Source organism: Rattus norvegicus, chromosome 10 (genome assembly GCF_021556685.1).
Source record: "Rattus norvegicus strain SHRSP/BbbUtx chromosome 10, alternate assembly SHRSP_T2T, whole genome shotgun sequence".
In the NCBI taxonomy this organism is placed as follows: Eukaryota; Metazoa; Chordata; class Mammalia; order Rodentia; family Muridae; genus Rattus; species Rattus norvegicus.
The window spans coordinates 79,810,717-79,833,468 of NC_141543.1; the positions used below are offsets into that span (position 1 = coordinate 79,810,717).

The window sequence follows — 22,752 nt, forward strand, 5'->3', positions numbered from 1 at the left end:
GTTCTGACAACCTGAGTTCAATCCCTAAGACCTACACAGTGGAGGGAGAGGACGGACTCCCACAAACTGGCCCCTGACACGTCCTTCCATGGAGGCCTTCGAGTGCACATACACACACACACACACACACACACACACACACACACAGGCACACAGGCACACACACCCACACACACAAAATAAATGTCAAAAAAGAGATTCGTGCTAACTCAGTGAACCAAAAGGCAAGCTGAAGCTTTAGAGAAATACCCAAGTGATCACGGAGTGTAGCTAGACAGACCTGTTTACTCGGAATGAATGTTTTCAAAACGGCGCTCAGCAGGTCACACAGCAGAGGGACCGTTTCCTGTCTCAGGATGAAAGTCCGCAGGAATTCAGAGGGGAGTATTTTAACAGTCATTATTGCAAACCCGGAGTCAGATGCACTTAGCCTCACGAGGCAAACTGTGTTAGTGGAAGTTTGCACCGTATTGGATCTGACGGGGCCTCTTTCAAGTAGGTAGGGCCGGTCTGGAGAGTGCAGTCAGCGGAGAGAAGCCTGGCATGATGGAGAAGCTGTTTGTCTTGGTCTTTGCTCTCACCCTGCTGGCTTTCTCCTCAGGTAGGTTCTCTCTCCATGGGCTCGACCAATTTTTACACGGACATGATGGTGTATAGGGTAGACTGACATTTCACTGCTCTCTCTCTCTGTAAGAGCAAGCTTGTAGAATTGTTATTCTTTAAAAGGGAGGTAAATTACCTTAATTGAGAGGTCTTAAAATGTGTTTGAATACTATTAAAAAAAAACAAAACACTGACGAGCCTTCAATTGCATCTTCTTTTAATGTTCATGTGAGATCACAGAAGCTTTCTGTTCTTTTACTCTGCTACTATCTTTTAATAGTTGCATGTGATTACCCCTCCTCTTCATTAATAATTTTGTAACCGTACCTTCTCAGTGGAATGTGTGAAGACCAGGTTGGACACAGTCTTATTGCCACAGACAACAGAACAGGCAAGAATAAATTTTTTTTTTTTAAATCAGGGCTGGGGATGTAGCTCAGCTGACAGAGCCCTTGCCTAGCGTATGTGAAGAGAGCCCTGAGCTTAGTCTCAGGACCACGTTAACTGGGCATGGTGGTAAACAACTGTAATTTATTGTACTAATCAGAAGGATCAGAAGGCTAATCACCTCCCAGCTAGACAGTGAGTTCAAGGCCCGCTAGCCAAAAACACAAACAAAACAGACAAAAACAAGCAAGGAAGCAACAAAACAAAACAAAACAAAACAAAACCACATGTTACATAAATGTCCACTTTAAAGAAAGGGGCTATTGCAGGGAGTACATAGATTTTAATCCTGACACTTTTGCTCCTAGTTAACCACAGTAAAAACAACGTAAAGTTTCTGAGCCCTCAGAAATGCCACATCTTTTGGGACAGATTTCTTGTTGTATTTTAGCCAAGATTAGACTTGCAGACCCTCTCTGGAATACTAAGGTGGAGTGTGGATTCCTGGGCCTGGGAATCTCTCAAGTCTCTTCCTGATTTTCCAGAAGCTTCCCCGATTTTGACAGAAAAGCAAGCGAAACAGCTCCTGAGGTCCAGGCGGCAAGACAGGCCCAGCAAACCTGGATTCCCGGACGAGCCCATGCGGGTGAGTACCTGGCCCTGGCAATTTTATAGAGCATGTTATCTTCCGAATGAGCCTTCATTCCGGGCTGGTCACAGGTGGCTGTGGATGGAGTTTTCTATTACAGACTCACTCCTGGAGATGCTGGCTCTACCCACCTACTTAACGCAGACATAGCAGGGTCTACAGGGTGTGGAGTATGTCCTAGTATCCTGAGTGGGCTGCTCAGCATCTCCCTCCTCCGATCTGCTTGCTCAGTTTGTTCTCTTTGGCCGATGCCAATCCACTGTCTGCCTCTTGGACCCCAGGCAGACTAGACTAGCATCCTCAGCCAGCCATGGCCTCCCTAGGCAGAATCTTCATAGCAGCTGCTTCTGGTTATGAATAGCCTTTGTCCTCAGCTCTTCCCTGAAAGGTTACGCTATTCACTTGTGTCGTCTCTCTGAACCAGGGCATCTGTGAGAGTTACAATTGTCAACTTACAAGGGTCTAGAATCACCTCCAAGACAACCTCTGGGTTTGCCTGTGAGAGTTTTAAGACTGAGCTAACTGAGGTAGGGAAAGACCCATTTAGTAAGCAGCACCATTCTATGGACTGGGTTCTAGACAGCCATGAAAAAGAGAAAGCAATCTGGGCAAAGGCTTTTATTTATTTTTTAATAACATACTTAAAATTTTTTTGAAATTATAATGTAATTATGTTATTCCCTCTCATGTACCTCCCCTTTCTCTCAACTTCACTGCCTCCCTCCCTTTCTTTCTTTCTCTCTCTCTCTCTCTCTCTTTCTCTCTCTCTTTCTTTCTTTCTTTCTTTCTTTCTTTCTTTCTTTCTTTCTTTCTTTCTTTCTTTCTTTCTTTCTTTCTTTCTTTCTTTCTTTCTTTCCCTCTACCCCAAGTCAGGGTTTCTATGTGTAATAGTCCTGGAATTCACCTTGTAGACTAGGCTGGCCTCAAACTCACAGAGATCCAACTACCTCTGCCTCCGGAGTGCTGGTATTAAAGGCATGGGCCACCATGCCCAGCTCTTCTTGTCTTTGTGGTTAAGCACACACACACACACACACACACACACACACACACACACACACTCACACACACTCCTACACACTCACACACACATTCACACATACACTCACACACACTCACAAATACACATACACACTCACACACTCACATATTCACACACACACACACTCACACACTCATACACACACACACACACACACACACACACAAACACAGAAATACAACCTGCTCAGTCTGAACAATGCTACTTGTATCTATTTAATCTCAGGGTTGACAACTTGGCATTGGATAACAAGTTAGGGAGGGTTTGACCCTGGAGAAGACCATTTCTCCCTCTCTCAGAATTCCCCAGTGGCCTACAGTTCTTTGTCTAGGGTTGAAGTCTCCTGAGCTCTCGCCCTTCTATGCTAGCATGCCCGTTGCTGTCATCCTTGTTCGAGTTTTGTCTGGGCAGCCATGTTGACCATCCTTCATGGATGCAGCCTCTCTGACATTTCTAGGAGACACAGCCTCACAGCAAACTCTCAGTTCCTCTGACTCTTACGGTCTTTCTGGTTCCTCTTCTGTAACGGTCCCTGGGCCTTAGGTGCAGGAATTGTGTTGTAGATGTATTAGTAGGATCACTTCTTGATCATGGTAGCAATATGACCCCCTCCATCATGATGGACTGGTACCCCCAAGCAGTGAAGGAAAATAAGTCTCCCTCAAGTTGTATATTTTATCACAACGAAAAGGTAAGTAGTTACACAGCCTCCTTTCCTGCCTTCCTTTTGGGTGCTTAGTTCAGGGTATAAGACCTTGGCAGGCTGATCCAGCCTCTGTTTGAGGTCTACCTCGGCTCCTGCTGTGACCAGCCAGAATCATTTTGGATATTCATGGTGTTTCCACCTCATCCAGGTGAAAGTTCATCCCAATGCACCAGCAAGCTCGGGGAATCTGGAAATTTTTGTCTGGCCGTATCTCTGTGGTTCAGGTTGGTCTCAGACCTCTTAGCTGGGTGTTTGCTCTTAGTCAGACTCTTCTGTCGAGGCTCACGGAAATCTGAAGCCATGTTTATCTTTTCTTGATGCAGACCCAATGTGCGTGATTTGATATTTAAAAGACTTTTTCTGAATATAGCTTTTAAAAGATTTATTAAGGGGTTGGGGATTTAGCTCAGTAGAGCGCTTGCCTAGCAAACGCAAGGCCCTGGGTTCGGTCCCCAGCTCCGAAAAAAAGAAAAAGAAAAAAAAAAGATTTATTTATTTTATGTACATGAGTACACGGTTGCTGTCTTCAGACACACCAGAAGAGGGCATCGGATCCCATTACAGGTGGTTGTGAGCCACCATGTGGTTGCTGGGATTTGAACTCAGGACCTCTGGAAGAATGATCAGAGCTCTTAACCGCTGAGCCATTTCTCCAGCCCTAAAGCAAGCTTTCTATCAGTAAGCTAACACCCTAATCTCTGACAGCATCAGCACCTGGCTCAGTCTTGCACTCTGTGGGGAAACGGCCTTGGTCCTGACTGAGGGCTCCGTAGGCCTCTGTGTGCAGGCGTTTGGACGGTTGAGGCTCAGTTTCCTGCCTCCTGCAACCGTGGAGCACTTGGTCTGCATTGTGTGGTGCTCTCCCCTCTTAGAAACTTCTGAGCGGACACGCTCAGAAAACTGTCCTTTGCGGACATGGTGCCTCTTCCTGGGTCAGGGCCACAGCCTGCCTCAACCCCTGAGAACACATGCAGCTGGATTTCAGTGCAAAGTATGGTGGCCCTGTGCTTGTCAGCGTGTTGTGGGATGTCAGTGAGGTCCCATGGCGAGGCAGGGTCAGGAACAAACTGGCGATCAGAGCTGCACAGTGGGTAAACATCATCCCGGGCCCTTGGCTCCTGAAGAGACATGGCTTCCTTCTGTCTTCCTTTTTTTTTTTTTTTTTTTTTTTTGAGACAGGGTCTCTCAACATAGCCTTGGCTATCCTGGAACTCACTCTGTAGACCAGGCTGACCTTGAACTCACAGAGATCTACCTGCTGGGATTAGGCATTTGCCACCAGGTCTGATCTATACGTATGTGTTTTGAAAAAGGCTTTGCAGAATATTTGTGTCAGATATCCTTTCTCCATGCTCTTCTTTAGGCCTTTTGGGCTTCTTGGAATGATGCCTGTGGAAGGCTCTCTCAGGGTCAGGATGGATGTCCCCTGGACATCATTGCAACACGGTTGGGTTTTAGTGTTGTACACACTGTGGAACCATCCAGGGGTTTCAAGCAGGGTGCTGATACGGTTAGGTCTGTGAATTAGAGACTCAGAATATAGAGCTTCTTAGATGCTGGCCTTCAGATGCTGTACTTGGGAAACAGCCAGTGACATTGTTGGACACATATTGCATCTCCTTGCCATGGTACCCAGGAGACCGACAGGTGGACTTGGGCAAATGAGTTCAGTTGACAACTTTTGGGGGAAGGCATGTGCCCCTGAAAACCAAGCCTGGAGACCCGTGTGCTTACTGCCAACTTACCTAATTGAAATGTTAACTAATGGGGTTGTCTTATGTTGCTTCTTGCTAAGTGACTGGATAGAAGAAAACTGGTTCAGAGTATGGAGAGGTTATGGAGAGGCTATGGAGAGAAGTGCTTTAGGGAGGTATGTTAGTTCAAAACCAAAACACACATAGAGATTTGTAGTCTCTTCTCATGAAGAGCTATGGTGAAGCGTTTGCTATTGTGACCCTTGGCTTCTGCAGAATTACAGGTTAATTGGACACAGGTAAGGTGGGGGAACTTTAAATGTATGGAGGCAGGCAGGATGCAAGACAATGAGACCACTGTTTGGGTGGAGAGAGAGAGAGAGAGAGAGAGAGAGAGAGAGAGAGAGAGAGAGAGAGAGAGAGAGAGAGAGACCAGAGAACGGGACAGGCGGATGGTGCCTGAGGAAGGCAGAGGGCTGGAATTCCCTGGTCTAGGAACCGCTGACACACGTTTCTGAATACACTTGGTGCTTTGGGTTTGCAGTTAGTTTCGTAGCACGATGTTTCCTCCGCAACCCCCAGCCACACAAAGCCACCTGTGTTAGTGGTTTTCTGGAAGGAATGATGACTGGCAGGTGTTACATGGGGTGATCGTGACTTTCAAGAGAGGAAAGTCACCCCTAGACTCTGGAGGCTGCTGTGGTAGAGAAACTGGCTGTGACGGTCGTTTATCATGAACTTGCCTCCAGACTTTTGGAGACTTGGGAGCATAGCGTCTGGGCTTCACAGAAATGGGATGGGAACTCCCCAAAGGCTTCATTTAGGGACCTGCCACACGGAGACAGGTAGATTTGACTGACTTGTCACAACGATTCTATTGTGTCAGAGGACTTGCAGGCCTAATGAATCCTTGTGGAGCTCACAGAGGCCTAGACAAACCAAGTAACCCAACCCTGTTTGGAGACAACTGCAGGAAGACGGGGCTATGGGAAGAGAGCGGAATGGAAGGCAGTTTGAAGATTTATTTATTTATTATATATAAGTACACTGTAGCTGTCTTCAGACACACCAGAAGAGGGCATCATATTCCATTACAGATGGTTGTGAGCCACCATGTGGTTGCTGGGATTTGAACTCAGGACTTCTGGAAGAGCAGTCGGTACTCTTAACCACTGAGCCATCTCTCCAGCCCCCTGGAAGGCAGTTTGAAACTGGAATGTCCTCACAGGCTCGAGTTTTTTTTTTTTTTTTTTCTTTTTTTCGGAGCTGGGGACCGAACCCAGGGCCTTGCGCTTGCTAGGCAAGTGCTCTACCGCTGAGCTAAATCCCCAACCCCCAGGCTCGAGTTTTGAATATTTGTTCCTCAGCTGTCACCGAGGCCTGGCTGGTGGTGGAACAAAAACAAAGCAAACCAAACAAACACCCCCAAAACCAAAAAGGGGTACACCTCTGAAAGTTATTCCTGGCCCTGGTTCCTGCCCTACTTTCTCTGTTCCCTGGTCACCGTGACATGAACAGTCACACACTCCACTGCCTTGAACTGATATTGGCAGTATCTTCCCCACTGAGATGGACTAAATAAACTCCAAACCCATGAGACAAAACAAATCTTCCCTAAGTCTTTTTTTTTTTTTTTTTTTTTTTTTTTTTTTTAGATTTCTTTCTTTCATTTTCATGAGTGCTCTGCCTGCATTTATGCCTGCAAGCCAGAAGAGGGCATCAGACATTGTTGTGAGCCACCATGTGGTTGCTGGGAATTGAACTCAGGACCTCTGGAAGAGCCGTCAGTGCTCTTAACCCTTGAGCCATCTCTCCAGCCCCCCGCCCCTTTTATTTATTTTAAATCTTTTTTTAAAAAAGGTTTTATCTATGCTTTCAGTGGTTTGTATTTGTCTGTATCTGTGCGAGGGTATGTGCACGTGAATGCTGGTGCCCAAAGAGGTCAGAGGTAATAGATTCCCCTGGAGCTGCAGTTACAGATGGTTGAGAGCCACCGGACATGGGTGCTGGGTACTGAACTCTGATCCTCTGGGAGAGCGGTAAATGCTCCTAAACACTGTGTTGCTGTAAAAATTGTAAAAAATGGTGTCTTTTATCCCGCACCAGATCCGGCACTGTGGTGGAGACACTAGGCCGCCATGGAATTAGGATGTATATTTCTGGTATGGTGGCAACCTGCCTTGGGAACTAGATGGGTGGAGAGATTGTTGCCAGGCTCAGAGAGACGCCATCGGCGGTGTGATATGGGATGGAGCAAAGCAGGTGAGAAGCTCTGGTAACTGAGATGAAGACGTCTACCAGATGTCTTGGGGGTACTTCGGTGACGGACCTAGTGCGGGGTAAAAGACAGCATTTTTTATAATTTCACAGCAACACTACAGGGCTGTCTGTCCAGCCTAAATCCAGCCTAAATCTTTCCTAGGTTGCTTCTGTTGGGTACTGAGGGTCACAGTGATATGAGAGTAACCAACATGGAAAATGATTCTGCCCCCCACCCCCACTCCGAGAACCCTGGACTCCTTAGCTGTGAGGGTGTTTGCCTAGATCTTTATGGCTGGATCTCAACCATCGCCTCTCAATGTGGTCCCTAGAGAGCTGCTCAGGCTTCTCCCAAGCTCACCAGACAGGCAGACCCCAGGCTGCTCTTCACACCCCCAAAATGTGGCCTGTGTCTGTGCATGACCCACCCAGCAATCTCTGGACACCTTAGAGTTAGGAAGTCCTGCTCTGTTGGAGCATCCTGGGCTCTGCCTTCCCTCTTTCTCTAGTCCTGTGGCTTGACTCTTACCTCTATACCAATGAGACAGCCGCAGGCTTCTGTCCCCTGCCTGACCTCTCTCAGGAGCTCTGGACTGGTTTATCCAACTGCCCACTTCCTAATTGTGCTTGACTATCTAATAGGCATCTCTGATGTAACGGCTCCAAAAGGAACTCCTGATTTTTTTTCACTTACAATGGCTTCCGCTCTTGCCTTCCACACTGGAGTGTGTGGCACCACCTCAGTTCTAGAGCCTGGATCCTCATCCTCCACTGTCCTTGTGGTAGGTGCAAGTAGGACAAGCAATAACCCTGCAGCTGGCACTCCAGCCTCCCCATTGGGTTCTCCAGTTCTGGCCTTCCCTGAGGATCTATAAGCACAGAGGCCCATCCATCCTTCATCATCTCGTTGTCCTGCCTCTGCTCCAGCCTTGCTGATCTCTGGAGAGAGAGAGAGAGAGAGAGAGAGAGAGAGAGAGAGAGAGAGAGAGAGAGAGAGAGAGAGAAAGGGAGAGAGAGAGATATCTTATTCATACCATGTCAGGCAAAGGACACTACTTGCCCAGACCACCAGCTTGCTGGGGTGGTAACTAGGTCCTGCTTATGCTTTTTCTGCAACATGGTTGCTTCCACTCAACACAATGTATTCCAGCCTGTTATTATTAAGGGATGCATGTTAGAATGTGTTACAATTTATGTGCTCTTTTTCTGAACAAAGATATTTTCCATATGTAATAAAACTCCCCACATGTGGGGTTGGGGGAATGGCTCAGAGGTTAAGAGCACTCCTTTGCAGTTTGCAACTCCGGTCTTAGGAGATCCATTACCATGCGGTCTTCTAACCTCTGAGGGCACCAGGCATGCTCCTGGTGCATGGACATACATGCAGGCAAGTACTCATACACATAAGATAATAAAATAAAACCCATCATACACTTGTGTGTTTTTCAAGTTCAGTGAAAAAAAAAAAAGGAATTTCTCAGAGTTTCATGTGCTTTCATTTATACTAAATACTGCCAAATTGTACCAAGGTCTGCCCTCAGTGTGCATAAGAACTCTTTCTCTCTCTGTCTCTCTCTGTCTCTCTCTGTCTCTCTCTGTCTGTCTGCCTGTCTGTCTGTCTCTGTCTTTCAGACAGGGTCTCACTATGTAACTCTGACTGTCTTGGAACTTATTAAATAGGTCAGATTGATTTCAAACCCAGAAGTACATCTTCTGCCTTCTGCGTGTTGGGATTAAAGGCATGCACCACCATTCCCAGTGTCTTAGTCAGGGTTTCTATTCCTGCACAAAACATCATGACCAAGAAGTAAGTTGGGGAGGAAAGGGTTTATTCTGCTTACACTTCCACAGTGCTGTTCATCACCAAAGGAAGTCATGACTGGAACTCAAGCAGGTCAGGAAGCAAGAGGCTGGAGCTGAAGCAGAGGCCACAGAGGAGTGTTGATTACTGGCTTGTTCAGCCTGCCTTATAGAACCCCAGGACCACCAGCCCAGGGACGGCACCACTCACAATGGGCCCTTCCCACTTGATCACTAATTGAGAAAATGCCTTACAGCTGGGTTTCATGGAGGCATTTCCTCAAGGGAGGCTCCTTTCTCTGTGATAACTCCAGCTTGTGTGAAGTTGACACACAAAACCAGCCAGCATACCCAGCATCCTATACTCCTTTAAAAATTATTATTATTATTATTTTTTTGGTTCTTTTTTTCGGAGCTGGGGACCGAACCCAGGGCCTTGCGCTTCCTAGGCAAGCGCTCTACCACTGAGCTAAATCCCCAACCCCCAAAATTATTATTTTTGTGCATGTGTGTGGTGAGTGTCTGTGGGTGCACATACCACAGTGTGCATGAGGTCCGGGGACAGTTTAGTGGAGTTGGTTCTCCTCTTTCACCTTTCTGTGGGTTCCAACGATCGGACTCTGGTCACCAAACTTGTACAGTGAGCACCTGACCCCTCGGATGTGATGCATCGTGATAGCCTATGCTCCTGTACTCTTTTTTTTTTTTTTTTTTTTTGGTTTTTTTTTTTTTTTTTTTTTTTTTTTTTCGGAGCTGGGGACGCTCCTGTACTCTTGACACAAACCTTAGATACAATTTTGCACGTACAACTTTAAGAATGGAGATGAAGTTTTGAAGAAAAACTTGGTCTACCCATATTCATGTCTGTTTATCTGTGTGTACGGAGCAGCAGTGATGGAATCTCTGAGTGATAAGATTTGGCGCAAAATTTTACCTTCACCTCCGTCCTCTCTGTGGCTTGTGTGTATCCATTTCTTAGGGCTGTGGTAAAGTAGCGCTTTATTTTCTTACAACTCAGGAGGCTGGGGTTTGAAATCAAGCATCAGCAGTTCCCTCTGGAAGCTCTGAAGAAGTGGCTATTACCCGTCCCTCGCCTGCCTCCTAGTGGTGGCTGGCGGTCCTTACTGTTTCTTAACCCACGCCGGCAAGTCTCCAGCCTGCCTGCTGTCACGTGGCCTTCTTTGTGTCTACATTTCCTTTTTATTTTTTCCTCCAGTATTGGAATGTTCTAGTTTTGTTTCTGTTCTGTAATAAAATATCCTGACAGTTGCAAAGTGGGGGAGAAAGGGTTTATTTTAGCTTACAGTTCTGGGTGGCACTCCGTTCCCGTGGGGGAGGTAAGGTAGCAGGAACCGGAAACAGTCATACCCACTGTCAAGAGAGAATGAATGAGAGCATTGCGTGTATTCAGCTCATCTTCTCCACTTGGCACAGCCACAGACCCAAACCCAGGGAAAGATGCCCCACCCCCCAGTGGGCGGGTGTTCCCATCGATGCCCCCCTCAGTGGACAGGTCTTCTCATCTCAATGAATTGTGACACAGAGACCCCTACCTACCCACAATGCCTCGCTGAGATTCCCTTCCCAGGTGACTGTACATTGTGTCAAGTTGTTAATGAAAACAAGCTATCAGGTGGGGATTGAACCCATGTGTGCCAAGCCAAGTTCCTCGCCTCTGAGCTGGCACCCTGGTTTCACACATTTCCTTCTTCAAAGGACACCAGCCACGGAATAGGACCTACCTGAATCCAGTTTGATGTCATCTTTAATTGGTAACATTGGTAAAGATCTAGCTCCCTAAACAAAGGATGAGTGAATATGAATTGGGGGGGGGGGCATGCTATTTAAGTTACCAGTTTAAAAAAAAATTAACGAGCTTAAGTATGATTTCCACAAGATTATGTCAGTTCATGGTGGGCAACAGATTGTATGAATCTTTTTTTTTTTTTCCGGAGCTGGGGACCGAACCCAGGGCCTTGCGCTTCCTAGGCAAGCGCTCTACCACTGAGCTAAATCCCCAACCCGCTTGTATGAATCTTAACTCATCATATCTTGGCCAAATTACTTAAAACTCCGAGTCTTTCTTCTCTCTCTCTCTCTCTCTCTCTCTCTCTCTCTCTCTCTCTCTCTCTCTTTGCAGCTAGAGAACGAGGAAATTATAACTGCTTAATGAGGCTCATTGTGAGGCTGAAGTGAGTAAGTGAGTGCTTAAACACACACACACACACACACACACACACACACACACACACACACACTCCCCCAAAAAACCCAGGAGGGCGCTTTGACTGGGAAAATGCCTCTGAAAGATCCGGTTGTTGGCAAGCCTGCAGGGCAATTTCTTAATTAGTGACTGATGGGGAGGGGCCCAGGCCATTGTGGGTGAGGCCACCTCAGGTTGGTGGCCTTGGGTTCTATAAGACAGCAGGCTGAGCAAGCCACGAGGAGCAAGCGAGTAAGCAGGATCCCTCTATGGCCTCAGCATCAGCTCCTACCTCCAGGTTCCTGCCTTGCTTGAGTTCCCGACCTCTTTGCTTTTGATAATGAATGGTTACATGGAGCTGTGAGTGAAGGAAAGCCTTCCCTCCTCAGTTTGCTTTGGTCATGGTGTCTCATCACAGCAGTAGTGACCCTAATTAACACAGCCTTCTGAGTCCTTCTGTTTATAGAAAAGAGGCAGTGTGCTCTGGCATGGGGACATGCTGGCCCCAAGTCATCTGGGAGTTCCCTGCCACCCTTCCCAGGTAAACAAGGTCATAGCATTTGTTTCACAGGTGATCCCATCTACGGGAAGGCCCTTTCCCCTCAGCTCTGGCTGGTACATCTCTTTCTGAATGTTACAGTGTTTCTCTTTCCTATCTACCCTTCCTGTGTGCTCACCCTTCCTTGTTTGCACTTCCGTTTTCTGTGACTCCTGGTCATCCATAGTCTACAAATATTAAATAGGAATTTTTAGCAGGGAACAATGCGTAAGATAAACTGGTGTGCTATTCTGGGGAGGGTGATGAGGTCTTGGGATGTCTTGCTTCATCTTGCCCAGGGTGGCCATGTCTAGTGTATCCACACTCCTACACATCACTTGTCAGCCACTTCGTCTCTGTAGTGTCTGAATGAGAATACCCACATCGGTTCATATGTTTGCATGCTTGGTCCCCAGACCAACTGTTTGGATGGATTAGGAGGTGTGGCCTTGTTGGTGTAAGTGTGTGTCACTGAGGATGGGCTTTGAGATTTCAAAGGCCCACACCAGGCCCCCCCCTCTCTTTCTCTCTCTCATGCTTAGGGTTCAGGATGTAAAGCTCTCAGCTATTGCTCCAGTGCTGTGCCTGCCTGTTTCCCACACGATGATTCTGGACTAACCTTCTGAACCTGAGAGCAAGTCCCCAGTTAAATGTTTTCTTTCAAAAGCGTTGCCTTGGTCATGGTGTCTCTCCACAGAAATAGATCAGTGACTCACACAGTCTCTGTCTCCATTATTCAGTCCATTATAGTGCTTCTCTTTCAGTACAGCCTCTGCCTTTCCCCTTACTCCGTCCTACCCCACAGGCATTACATCATCTGGTGTTCCCACAAGAAGGAGGGAAAGCACAGTCCAATAAGCCATGTTGAGGGTGTATGTGTGTGTGTGTGTGTCTGTATGTATGTGTGCTGGTATGTGTGTGATAGACTGCAGTTACAAAGCTTTTATTATATATTTTTGTGTGTGTCTATGTGTGTGTACATTTATGCTTTTATATATGCGTGTGTGTGCGTGTGCGTGTGCGTGTGTGTGTGTGTGTGTGTGTGTGTGTGTATGTGTGCGTGAGCACACAAGCCGAGATTAACCTTGGGTATCATTTTTCAGGAGCTGTCTACCTTGTATTTTGAGACAGAGTCTCTCGTGGGCCTGGAGCTCCTCAATAAGCCTGACTTAGTGTTGCCAGCACTGGGATTAAAAATGCACACCATGGGTTGGGGATTTAGCTCAGTGGTAGAGCGCTTGCCTAGGAAGCGCAAGTCCCTGGGTTTGGTCCCCAGCTCCGAAAAAAAGAACCAAAAAAAAAAAAAACCATAAAAAAAATGCACCCCATTATGCCTGGGATTTTAACTGTGTGTTCTGGGGATTGAACTCAGGATCTCATGGAGTGGAACTACAGGATTCAGTAACTTTCTCCCTAGATAGACCCACCCAGCCTCTCCTGAGGCATGCCCTTCCCCAAGTGGAGGTAAAGGCTTTACTGACGTTGTTCCTTCTCCAGCTCCGTGGCTTATTCTATTTTATAATTAATATTGTCATGGACATCTTATTTTTTTAGATTTATTTATTATATATGAGTACACCATAGCTGTCTTCAGACACACCAGAAGAGGGCATCAGATCTCACTACAGATGGTTGTGAGCCACCATGTGGTTGCTGGGATTTGAACTCAGGACCTCTGAAAAAGCAGTCAGTGCTCTTAACCTCTGAGCCATCTCTCCAGCCCAGTTCTTGGCTTCTTGCTTGACCCAGTTTGTAAATTAAACTTCATTATAGGCCTGTGTGTATAGGATAAAACATGGTTTGTGGAAATTCAGCACCAGTTGTGTTTCCAGATAACCACTAGGGGGCGCTGAGAAGATGTTTCTTGTGGCTAGAGAGATCATCTTACTCATCTACAAAACAATGCTGTACTCGTTGGTAAACACACCCTTGTGAAAGCGGATTTCTAGAGCAAGGCTCAGAGAGATAATGGGCCTACCGTCTAGCAGAGTATTGAAGCTGTTGCTTTGGTGAACTTTATATTTAATACTTAAATTTTTGTTTATTTAAAAATATTTTTTAGTGCATTTGTGCACTTGTCTCTGTGTATACATGTGTGCATGTGTATATATGCGAGTGCTGGGAACGGAGCTTGGGTCCTTTGCAAGGACAGTATGTGTTCTTAACCACCGAGCCACTCCAGCCCCCAATTTTGACATTTGTTGTCTTATTAGACTGTTCTAAATCTGTTTAGGAGAAGGACAGTTTGTTTCACTTCTGGGTCTCCAGAATCAGACCAATGATTAGCATTTAGTAAATGCTAGCTACATTTCTGCTTCCTGGGGAGGGCGGGCAGGCGTGTGCGCACACCGTGGAACCTAGAGTGTATCTCAAGGAAATCTCTTCAGTCGCCTTGTTTAAACTCACCGAGCTTCTCTTATCTTTCCAAATCTTAAGGAAGAATTTGTTTTTGCCAATCGCCTGGGAGAAGCAGGCAAAAGAACGAGGACGTTCAGGCTTCAACAATGTCCTTCGCGGTCCGTTTGTTTATAAGTGCTCCTGCACCCTGGGGATTTGCCTTTCTAGGAAGCCGGGCTGCTTTTGGCCCGTAGTCCTTTCAGGTGCGTTCTTACTGGATGCAGAGAAATCAGGCTGGCTTTAGTAAATATGGTTTCATGTTTAGCACCATGACAACGGTCCCAGGAACTCCATTCCCCCTTTGTTCCCATGATCTCAAAGATGGTTCAGAGTAACTGAGATGTTCAGAGCGTATCGGCTTTCCTGGGACGTGGAGCCTTCGGGGGAATCCAGGACAGTTAACTTCTGAGCCATCCTCCAGATTACTTTTGACTAATGAGCAAAATAAATCCTCCCGAGTGTCATAGGGAAGGATGGAGACATCTTGGAAAGAGTTCATGCCTTGATAGGCTGTTTTCTATGTCATTCTTGGGTTGGGCCAGGCCCTGCTGGACATCTCATTTCATTATCACGCCATCCAGTGAGGGTCTAAGTCGTTTCCATCCCAATTTACTGGGAAAGGATTCACTTTAAATCATCACAACGAGCGTTTGACATGGGACACAAATAGGAGTTTTTGTTTTTGTTTAATTTCTTCCCTCCCTGGAGAAGGGAAATCTAAAGAAATGAAAACCTGTTTTCCATCTCCCTCTCCTTTCTTAGTCCAGGAACATTTGAGAGGGTCATTAGCACTGGGTCATTTCTGACTCGGCCAATGCAATTGTTAAATTTGTGGTTTTTAGCTGATTTGTAGTTGGGCTTTTCATCTTTGACTAATGACTGCTTTCAGGCCTTTGTGGCATATTCATTTCCCCAACATTTAAAATAAATACTGAAGTGTCATGGAAACCGGTGCTGGCTTCTTTCTCGTTCTCAGTGTGTGTCTATTTTGGTGGCTTTTCTTCAGTGATGACTTCAGCTGCTGTGAAACAGGACACTGGACTTTTGCTTTTATGTACATTTGGCCATTAGAGCAAAGATAATCCACACGGGAGGCGACCTTCCAAGGAGGATTTAGTACGATAAAAAGCAATCTCTCCTTGTATTCATTTATACGTCCCTTCAGCGAGCTGTCCTGAGGCCCTACTGTGTACCAGGCATTAAACTGCACACTCGGTGTACTGTGGCTGTTGTCCTAAAAAAACAAACCCACAAATAAAACCTACTCAGGGCCGGTGACATGTGCCATAGTCCTAGCTATTCAGAAGGCCAAGGCAGAGAATCATGAGCCTAAGATTCCTTTGTTTTTGAGACACTGTCTCTCTCTGTACCCCCCCTCTCTCTACTTAACATTATTTTATGGACTTATTTTTATTTTATGTGTAGGAATATTTTTGCTTGAATGTATGTGTGTGTGCCATGTATGTGCAGTGTTCCCAGGGCCAGAATATAGATCGGCATATGAAAGAACATATGCTATTGGTCTTTCTGAGCCTGGGTTCTTACCTCACTCAGTGTGAGTTTTCCCAGTTCCGAAAAGCAGTAGATGCCACAAAGTGGGTGGTAATGTCTTACCCATATGTGTGCTTTAGGCCCTTGTCAAGAGGAATGTTAAACATCTCTTTCCATAGACTACTTCGTTTCTTTTTTGAGGCAGGGTCTCACCTTAAGCCTAGGCTGGCCTGGAATTTATTATGTTGCTTGGGCTGGCCTTGAGCGTGTGGCAGTTCTCTTGTCTCAGCTCGCCATGTGCTGGGATTACAGCACATAGCCAACCATGCCTCCCTTTTCTATGAGTGTATGTTCACTTATATGATGCATGCGTATGAACGTTTTCCGGTGCAGGTGTGCATGTGCAGGTGTGTGCACGTGCAGGTGTGTGCACGTGCATGGTGTAGGTGTGTGAATGTTTTCCTGTCCAACTGCTCTCCACCTGTTGTTTTTGAGGCAGGGTCTCTCACTGAACACAGAGCTCACTTATTCTGAGAGACTGGCTACCCAGCAAGCCCTGGGGTCCTTCTGTCCCTGCCCCATCAGTGCTGGAATTGCAGTCATGCACCACCATGCTTGTTTTTGTTTAATGCAGGTTCTGGGACCTGAACTCGGGTCCTAATCTTGTATTGCAAGTATTTCACCAACTGAGCTATTTCCCAGCTTTACCCCCTTCCTTCCTTCCTTCCTTCCTTCCTTCCTTCCTTCCTTCCTTCTTTCTTTCTTTCTTTTCTTTCTTTCTGAGACAGGGTTTCTCTGTGTAACAGTCCTGGCTGTCCTGGAACTTACTTTGTAGACCAGGCTGACCTTGAACTCACAGAGACCCACCTGACTCTGCCTCCTGAGCACGGGGACTAAAGGTGTGCGCCACCTCAGCCAACCCACCTTTTCTTCTTTTTTAATGATTGTGTTCAGTGCTGGCTGTAGAGTTCCTGGAGGACATTCTCAAAGCATCAAAGCTTCAAGTTCAAACTGGGTCCTCTGTCAAAGGCGTGTCAGTGCTGTCAGGAAGGTTTAAGATATTTTTGATGTAGACATGTGTCATAAATACTCTATTACTAAATATGCCACTCCCTCCCATAGTGAAATGTTTTGTGGTTCTGTTTTCACACGCACTCTTTGGAGTGATTCACACCTCATAGCTATAGCATCCAGGGCCCTCTCTGAGTGAGGGTGACCCTGCAGGCTGCACCATCTGGCTCCCTTGCTGGCTGGCTTCCTACTGGACTGTGAAAGACTGAGGGTAAGAAGCAGGCAAGCTTCACGATCTTTGATCCCAGCACTCGGGAGGCAGAGGCAGACAGATCTCTGGGAGCTTAAGGCCAGCCTGGTCTGTGTGGTGAGTTCCAGGAGCCTCTCACTGCTATGCGTTTGTCTCTTCAGGAGTATATGCACCACCTCCTGGCCCTGGAGCACCGCGCTGAGGAGCAGTTTCTGGAACACTGGCTGAATCCTCACTGCAAGCCACACTGCGACAGGAACATTGTCCAGCCCGTGTAAAGGACCTGGGGCCAGCTCGGTATGTCCTAGACCTCCTTCTGTTGGAGAGGGTGACTATTGGAAGTATGTTCATGGTAGGGAGATTTTGGGGGGCAGTGTGCTTAGAGGCCAGTGTGTCGGTTGTGTGTTGTTTATGGGGTGTCAAGGGAGCCAGGCAAGGAAGAAAGCAGGGAGCCTATTGGTCACCAAGAGATCTCAGATTGGGAGGGCATGATATCCTATTTACCAGTCTGGAAGGATCTGTGCACCACATGCGTGCAATTCCTACAGAGGCCAGAAGAGGGCATCTGATCTCCTAGGACTGGAGTTACAGCAGTTGTGGGCCACTGTGGGGTGCTGGGAACTGAAACTGAGTTCTCTAGAAGAGCAGCAAGTGCTCTTAACAGTTGAGCCGTCTCTTTCCCTCTCTAACCTCTTCTCTGCTTCTGGGCAGGTTTTTGTTTTTTCTTTTTCCTTTTCTCCCGCCACCACCCCCCGCCCCCTGTAGCTTTGGAGGGCCTGGAACATGCTGAAAAGACTGGCCTTTGTCTTCTGAGTGTTTAAAGGCATGCACTACTTTATAGACCGAGAAGGACAGAACATAACTGGATGGTTTATTACGCGTGGTCACAAGCAAGCTTTTTATCTTCAGTGCTGTGTATTTTGTGCTACTGTAACGGTACGGGGATGCTCTCTTCGGAATATCACCCGGTAGTTTGCAGTACTCTCTCATAAGCTCTGACATCCACCGTCTTATTACCCTGGTGTTAGTGATGGCATGAACTTTGACCCCATTTAATGGAGGAGCTGACTGGGTGTTATGGAGCACCCAGGCACAGAAAGGACTGGCATGGAATGAATGCAGACCTGTTGCTTGGTCCTGTCCAAGATGCCCTGGGAGGCAGTTTTGCAGAAGGCAAGAGGATGTGGAAGAGGGCAAGAGTTCTACTCTGGAGGATAAGGGTTGGGCTAACTTCCCTCTTCCACCCTTTCTGGCCCCAGAGCCCTATTCTGAGTCAGTTTCCTCTGATGTGCCTGGTGTGACTAGAGTTGTTCTGTTCAGAGTTTGGGCCTTGGCAGCTTCTGCAAGCTTGTTTCCTTCCTTTCTCTTCTTTCTTTCTTTCTTTCCTTCTTTCTTTCTTCCTTCCTTCCTTCCTTCCTTCCTTCCTTTCTTTTTTTTAAAAAGAATTATTTATTTATGTATGAGTACACTGTAGCTGTCCTCAGACCCACCAGAAGAGGGCACCAAATCCCATTACGGATGGTTGTGAGCCACCATGTGGTTGCTGGGAGTTGAACTCAGGACCTCTGGAAGAGCAGTCAGTGCTCTTAACCACTGAGCCATCTCTTCAGGCCCCCTGCTTGTTTTCAATAGGCCAATCAAAGACAGAATGGAGAAAGCCAGAAAAAGGAGACTTATTCCATGGGAACACACCGGGAAGAGGAACAGAGGTCCCATGACCCCTGTCCTGACTTGAGGGTCCTGACTTGAGGTTTAGGTTAAATAGAAGACCAGACACATGCTTCTCTAAGTGGTTTTGGTCAAAGTATGGTCTGTCAATCATCTGTGTCTAAGCTTCAGTCTCTGCCACAAGGTGACAAGGTGACAAAACCTTGTGGAATCTCCCAGGCACTGGGCTTCAGTCCTTTCCTTCTCCCAGCATGGACACTCCTGGAGAAATTCCAATTCCTGAGGGTTGATAACCAAAGGGAGGGACAGTCCTCCCGAGTCTTAAAGAACTTGTGCGTAGACTAGGACAACCTTGAATTTCTGATCCTTCTTCCCACTGCTCCCAAGTACAGAGATTACAGGAATGTACAACTGCAGTTGGTTTTATGCGGCGCTGGAGACCAAATGCAGGGCTTCATGCATGCTGGGCAGTTCTCTACCAACTGAGCTGTGTCTTCAGCTTGGCAAGCGTCTCTGTAGAATGTTTACTTCTGCCAGGATGGTTACATATGGATATACCCCTGACTCCCAGGCTGCCATTCCTCCTGTATCAAGGGCCTTGTCTTCCCTCACAGAAAACTCTACTTGAGTTTTCTTGAAAACTCTACTTGAGTCACAGAAAACAGAACTGTGGGGGCAGGCAAGATGGCTCAGCTGGCAAAGACACTTGCCACTAAGACACTCGCTGTTAAGTTTGATGATTTGAGTTTGAACCCTGGGACCCTCAGGGTAGGAGAGGATTCCCACAAGATGTACTCTTGTGCTTTGATTTCTACATCTACACTATGACACGCTCGCGTGCGCGTGCGCGCGCACGCGCACACACACACACACACATTCAAAAAAGGAAACAGAATTGTTCGGGGCTTAGGGGCTCAGACTCTGGCTAGAGTGGGCTGACTGCTCTGTGTCTTAACTCTGTGGCAAGCTACTTCTCTCTCAGTTTCTGATTCTGTATCTATACATTGGGACAATGTTGTCTTTGGGCCTGGTCCTCAGTGAATGATGACTTCTCCTTCTCTTTCTCCCTCTTCCTCCTCTTTTTCTCTTCCTTTTCTTTTCTTTTCTTTCCTTTTTTTTTTTTTTGAGACAGGGTTTCTCTGTGTAGCCCTGGCTATCCCAGAACTTACTCTGTAGACCAGGCTGGCCTAGAACTCAGAGCTCTGACTGCCAAGTGCTAGCATTAAAGGGCTGCACTACCACCACCTAGCAGTGAATGATTCTTAAACAGAATCTTGGGATTCCACAAAGGCATCATTTCAGACAGCTCCCACGTACATGGAGACAGAAGCAGTAGGGACAGAGGTGCCTCAGCCTGGAATTTGGGGTCAACAGCCTGAAGATCCTGAGTCTACCAGTGACTGGCTGAGTGGAAAAGCCAGCCTGACTGCTTTCTGTTTCTCCTGTAAGATATAGAGAGTGACAGCTTCTCCTTTTGCTGTCCTGAAGATCCAAAAAGTTGGAGATGGCTCAGTGGCCAAGAGTGCTTGCTGCTCTTCCAGAGCACTGGAGTTTAGTCTCTAGCACCCACGTCAGGAGGCTCACAATCTCCTATATAACTCCAGCTCCAGCAAAATCTGATACCCCCTTCTGGCCTCTGGCACGCATGTGTACACATACAGATACACATATGCATACATAAATAAAAGAAATCTTTTAAAATTGGTGCACACAGAGGGATTTTTTTTTGTTACAGGCGATAACAGCTGGTAGCCTTTTCCTTTTTCTTCCACTACCACCACCATCACCTCCACCATCACCACCACCCTCACCATCACCACCACCACCATCACCTCCACCACCACCACCACCATCATCACCACTGTCATTATCACCATCACCATCACCATCACCACCACCACAACCACCACCACCATCATCATCACCACCACAATTACCTCCTCCTCCTCCATCACCACCACCACTATAACCACCACCACCACCATCATCACTACCACCATCACCTCCTCCTCCTCCTCCACCCCCCCCCCCACCAATATCACCACCATCACTACCACCACTACCACTATCACCACCATCATCACCTCCACCACCATCACCTCCACCACCATCACCTCCACCACCACTACCATCACCTCCACCACCACCACCACCACCACCACCATCCCACCACCACTACCATCACCTCCACCACCACCACCACCACCATCCCACCACCACTACCATCACCTCCACCACCACCACCACCACCACCATCACCACCATCACCACTGTCATTATCACCATCATCATCACCACCACCACAACCACCACCACCATCATCATCACCACCACCATTACCTCCTCCTCCACCACCACCACCATCACTAATATCACCACCATCACCACCACCACTACCACTATCACCACCATCATCACCTCCATCACCACCACCACTACCATTATTCTAACATTATTTTCTCATTCTTTTCTTTTCCAGCAAGCACGCTGACAGGCAGTGATCCAGAGACTGCTAGGACAGAGAGAAGCTCATCTTCTATTTGATCTAAAACCTTAGAAACAATGTCTTCTGACCTCAAGAACTTGTGGTCCTTAGTGAGCAGCCAGAAGTTGCCTTGGGGGAAATGGAGAACATGTATTCTGCTCCATTTGGCTAACCTGCCTACAGTGTGAAAACAAACAGGTGCAAGCACAGGCTCCTGAAGGCCTCCCTGCTAGTTTGCAAGGGTAGGCAGAACCGCAGTCCTTCCTTAGAGGGGTGGAGCTGGGGGCTGCAGAACAGGCCTGTGGCAGGGCATCTGTCCTGGGGACCCTGGGGATATCTTGTTCAGAGAGGGAAGGGCATCACTTGGGGCTGCTGAGGTTTGGGTCATCTGCTTTTTCATTTCTTTGCTGAACTAATAAAGGCCAGTGCTTAGTCTTTCTGTGTCTCTTTTCCTATGATGAGAGTACTGGAGTTTGCCTTTCCCTGCTTATCTTTGTAAACCCAGTTCCAGAAAGTGTACTATTTTTTTAAACGTTTTTCAAGGCTTTTTTTTATTATATATGTTTGAGTGTTTATTTGTATACCATGTCCTAGAGGAGTCCAGAGGCCAATCTCCAGAAACCGGAGTTCATAGATGGTTATGAGCCACCGTGCATGCATGCATGTATGTGTGTATACGTTGAGGACTGAACCTGGGTCCTCTGCAAGAGCTGGAATGGAAGTGCTCTTAATTGCTGAGCCATCTCTCCAGCCCCTATATTGTTCTGCAGTATGTAAATGGGCCCGGTGAGATGGTGGGTAAGTGTGCCCTTTGCTAAGCCTGATGTCCTGAATTTGATCCCCAGGACCTACATGGTGGAAAATAATTGACTCCTGTACGTTATCCCCCGACTTGCACAAGCATCTGTGGCACGCACACACCCACTCCTAGGCACAGATAGGATAGATATGCACACGAAATAATAAAGAAACGCAGATCGAAAATGGAAACATGAACGTTCAGTGGTTTTGCACGATGGCTACTTTCTGTTTTTCTTTCCCTCCAAAGAAAATATTTGCCCAAGGTCATCCCAGCAGGCCCAGAATACAGCTCTCAATGCATACCTCGTCCTCCAGCAAAGGAGACATTTCTTGTGGAAAGCCGGGGTGCTTCTCTATTAGGAATTAGAGACAGAGTTCAAGCAGAGCGGGGGAGTCCCCTTGGGTGGTGTCAGGGGTGGGCTTCTTAGGAAGAGAGTTACTGAATCTCTGCATAGCAATGCGAAAGAAAGCTGGCAGGACAAAAATGGAGTCCCTTGTGTTAGCCCTACACAAGGCAAAACAGAAAATAAAGCTGGTAGCTTGTGAGGCAGGGTTTTCCCCACATGATCGCCTGACAGTAACTGCCACGAAGAAATCTAGTAGACTTCAGACAAAGGCCTCTAAAACCTTACACAGAAAGTTCTTGTGGTGGCTTGAAAAGGTTTGGCCCCCATACACTCAAGTGTTTGAATGCTTGGCCATATGGAGTGAGATTGTTAGAAAGTGTGGCCTTGTTGGAGTGGGTGTTGTAGGCATATATTTTTCCCA

At 47.1% G+C, this 22,752-nt stretch overlaps 1 protein-coding gene and 1 pseudogene across 1 annotated transcript; one reads left to right on the forward strand and one right to left on the reverse strand.

Moving 5' to 3' along the window:
- Nucleotides 1–539: 539 nt before the first annotated feature.
- On the forward strand, nucleotides 540–21,325 carry C10h17orf67 (similar to human chromosome 17 open reading frame 67). The gene is given in 4 exon segments (NM_001377133.1): nucleotides 540–601; nucleotides 1,536–1,636; nucleotides 17,192–17,327; nucleotides 21,178–21,325. Coding segments are annotated over 3 exon segments (276 nt in total). The 5' UTR covers nucleotides 540–543; the 3' UTR covers nucleotides 17,309–17,327; nucleotides 21,178–21,325.
- On the reverse strand, nucleotides 15,852–15,953 carry LOC120095466 (U6atac minor spliceosomal RNA; annotated as a pseudogene).
- Nucleotides 21,326–22,752: the final 1,427 nt, after the last annotated feature.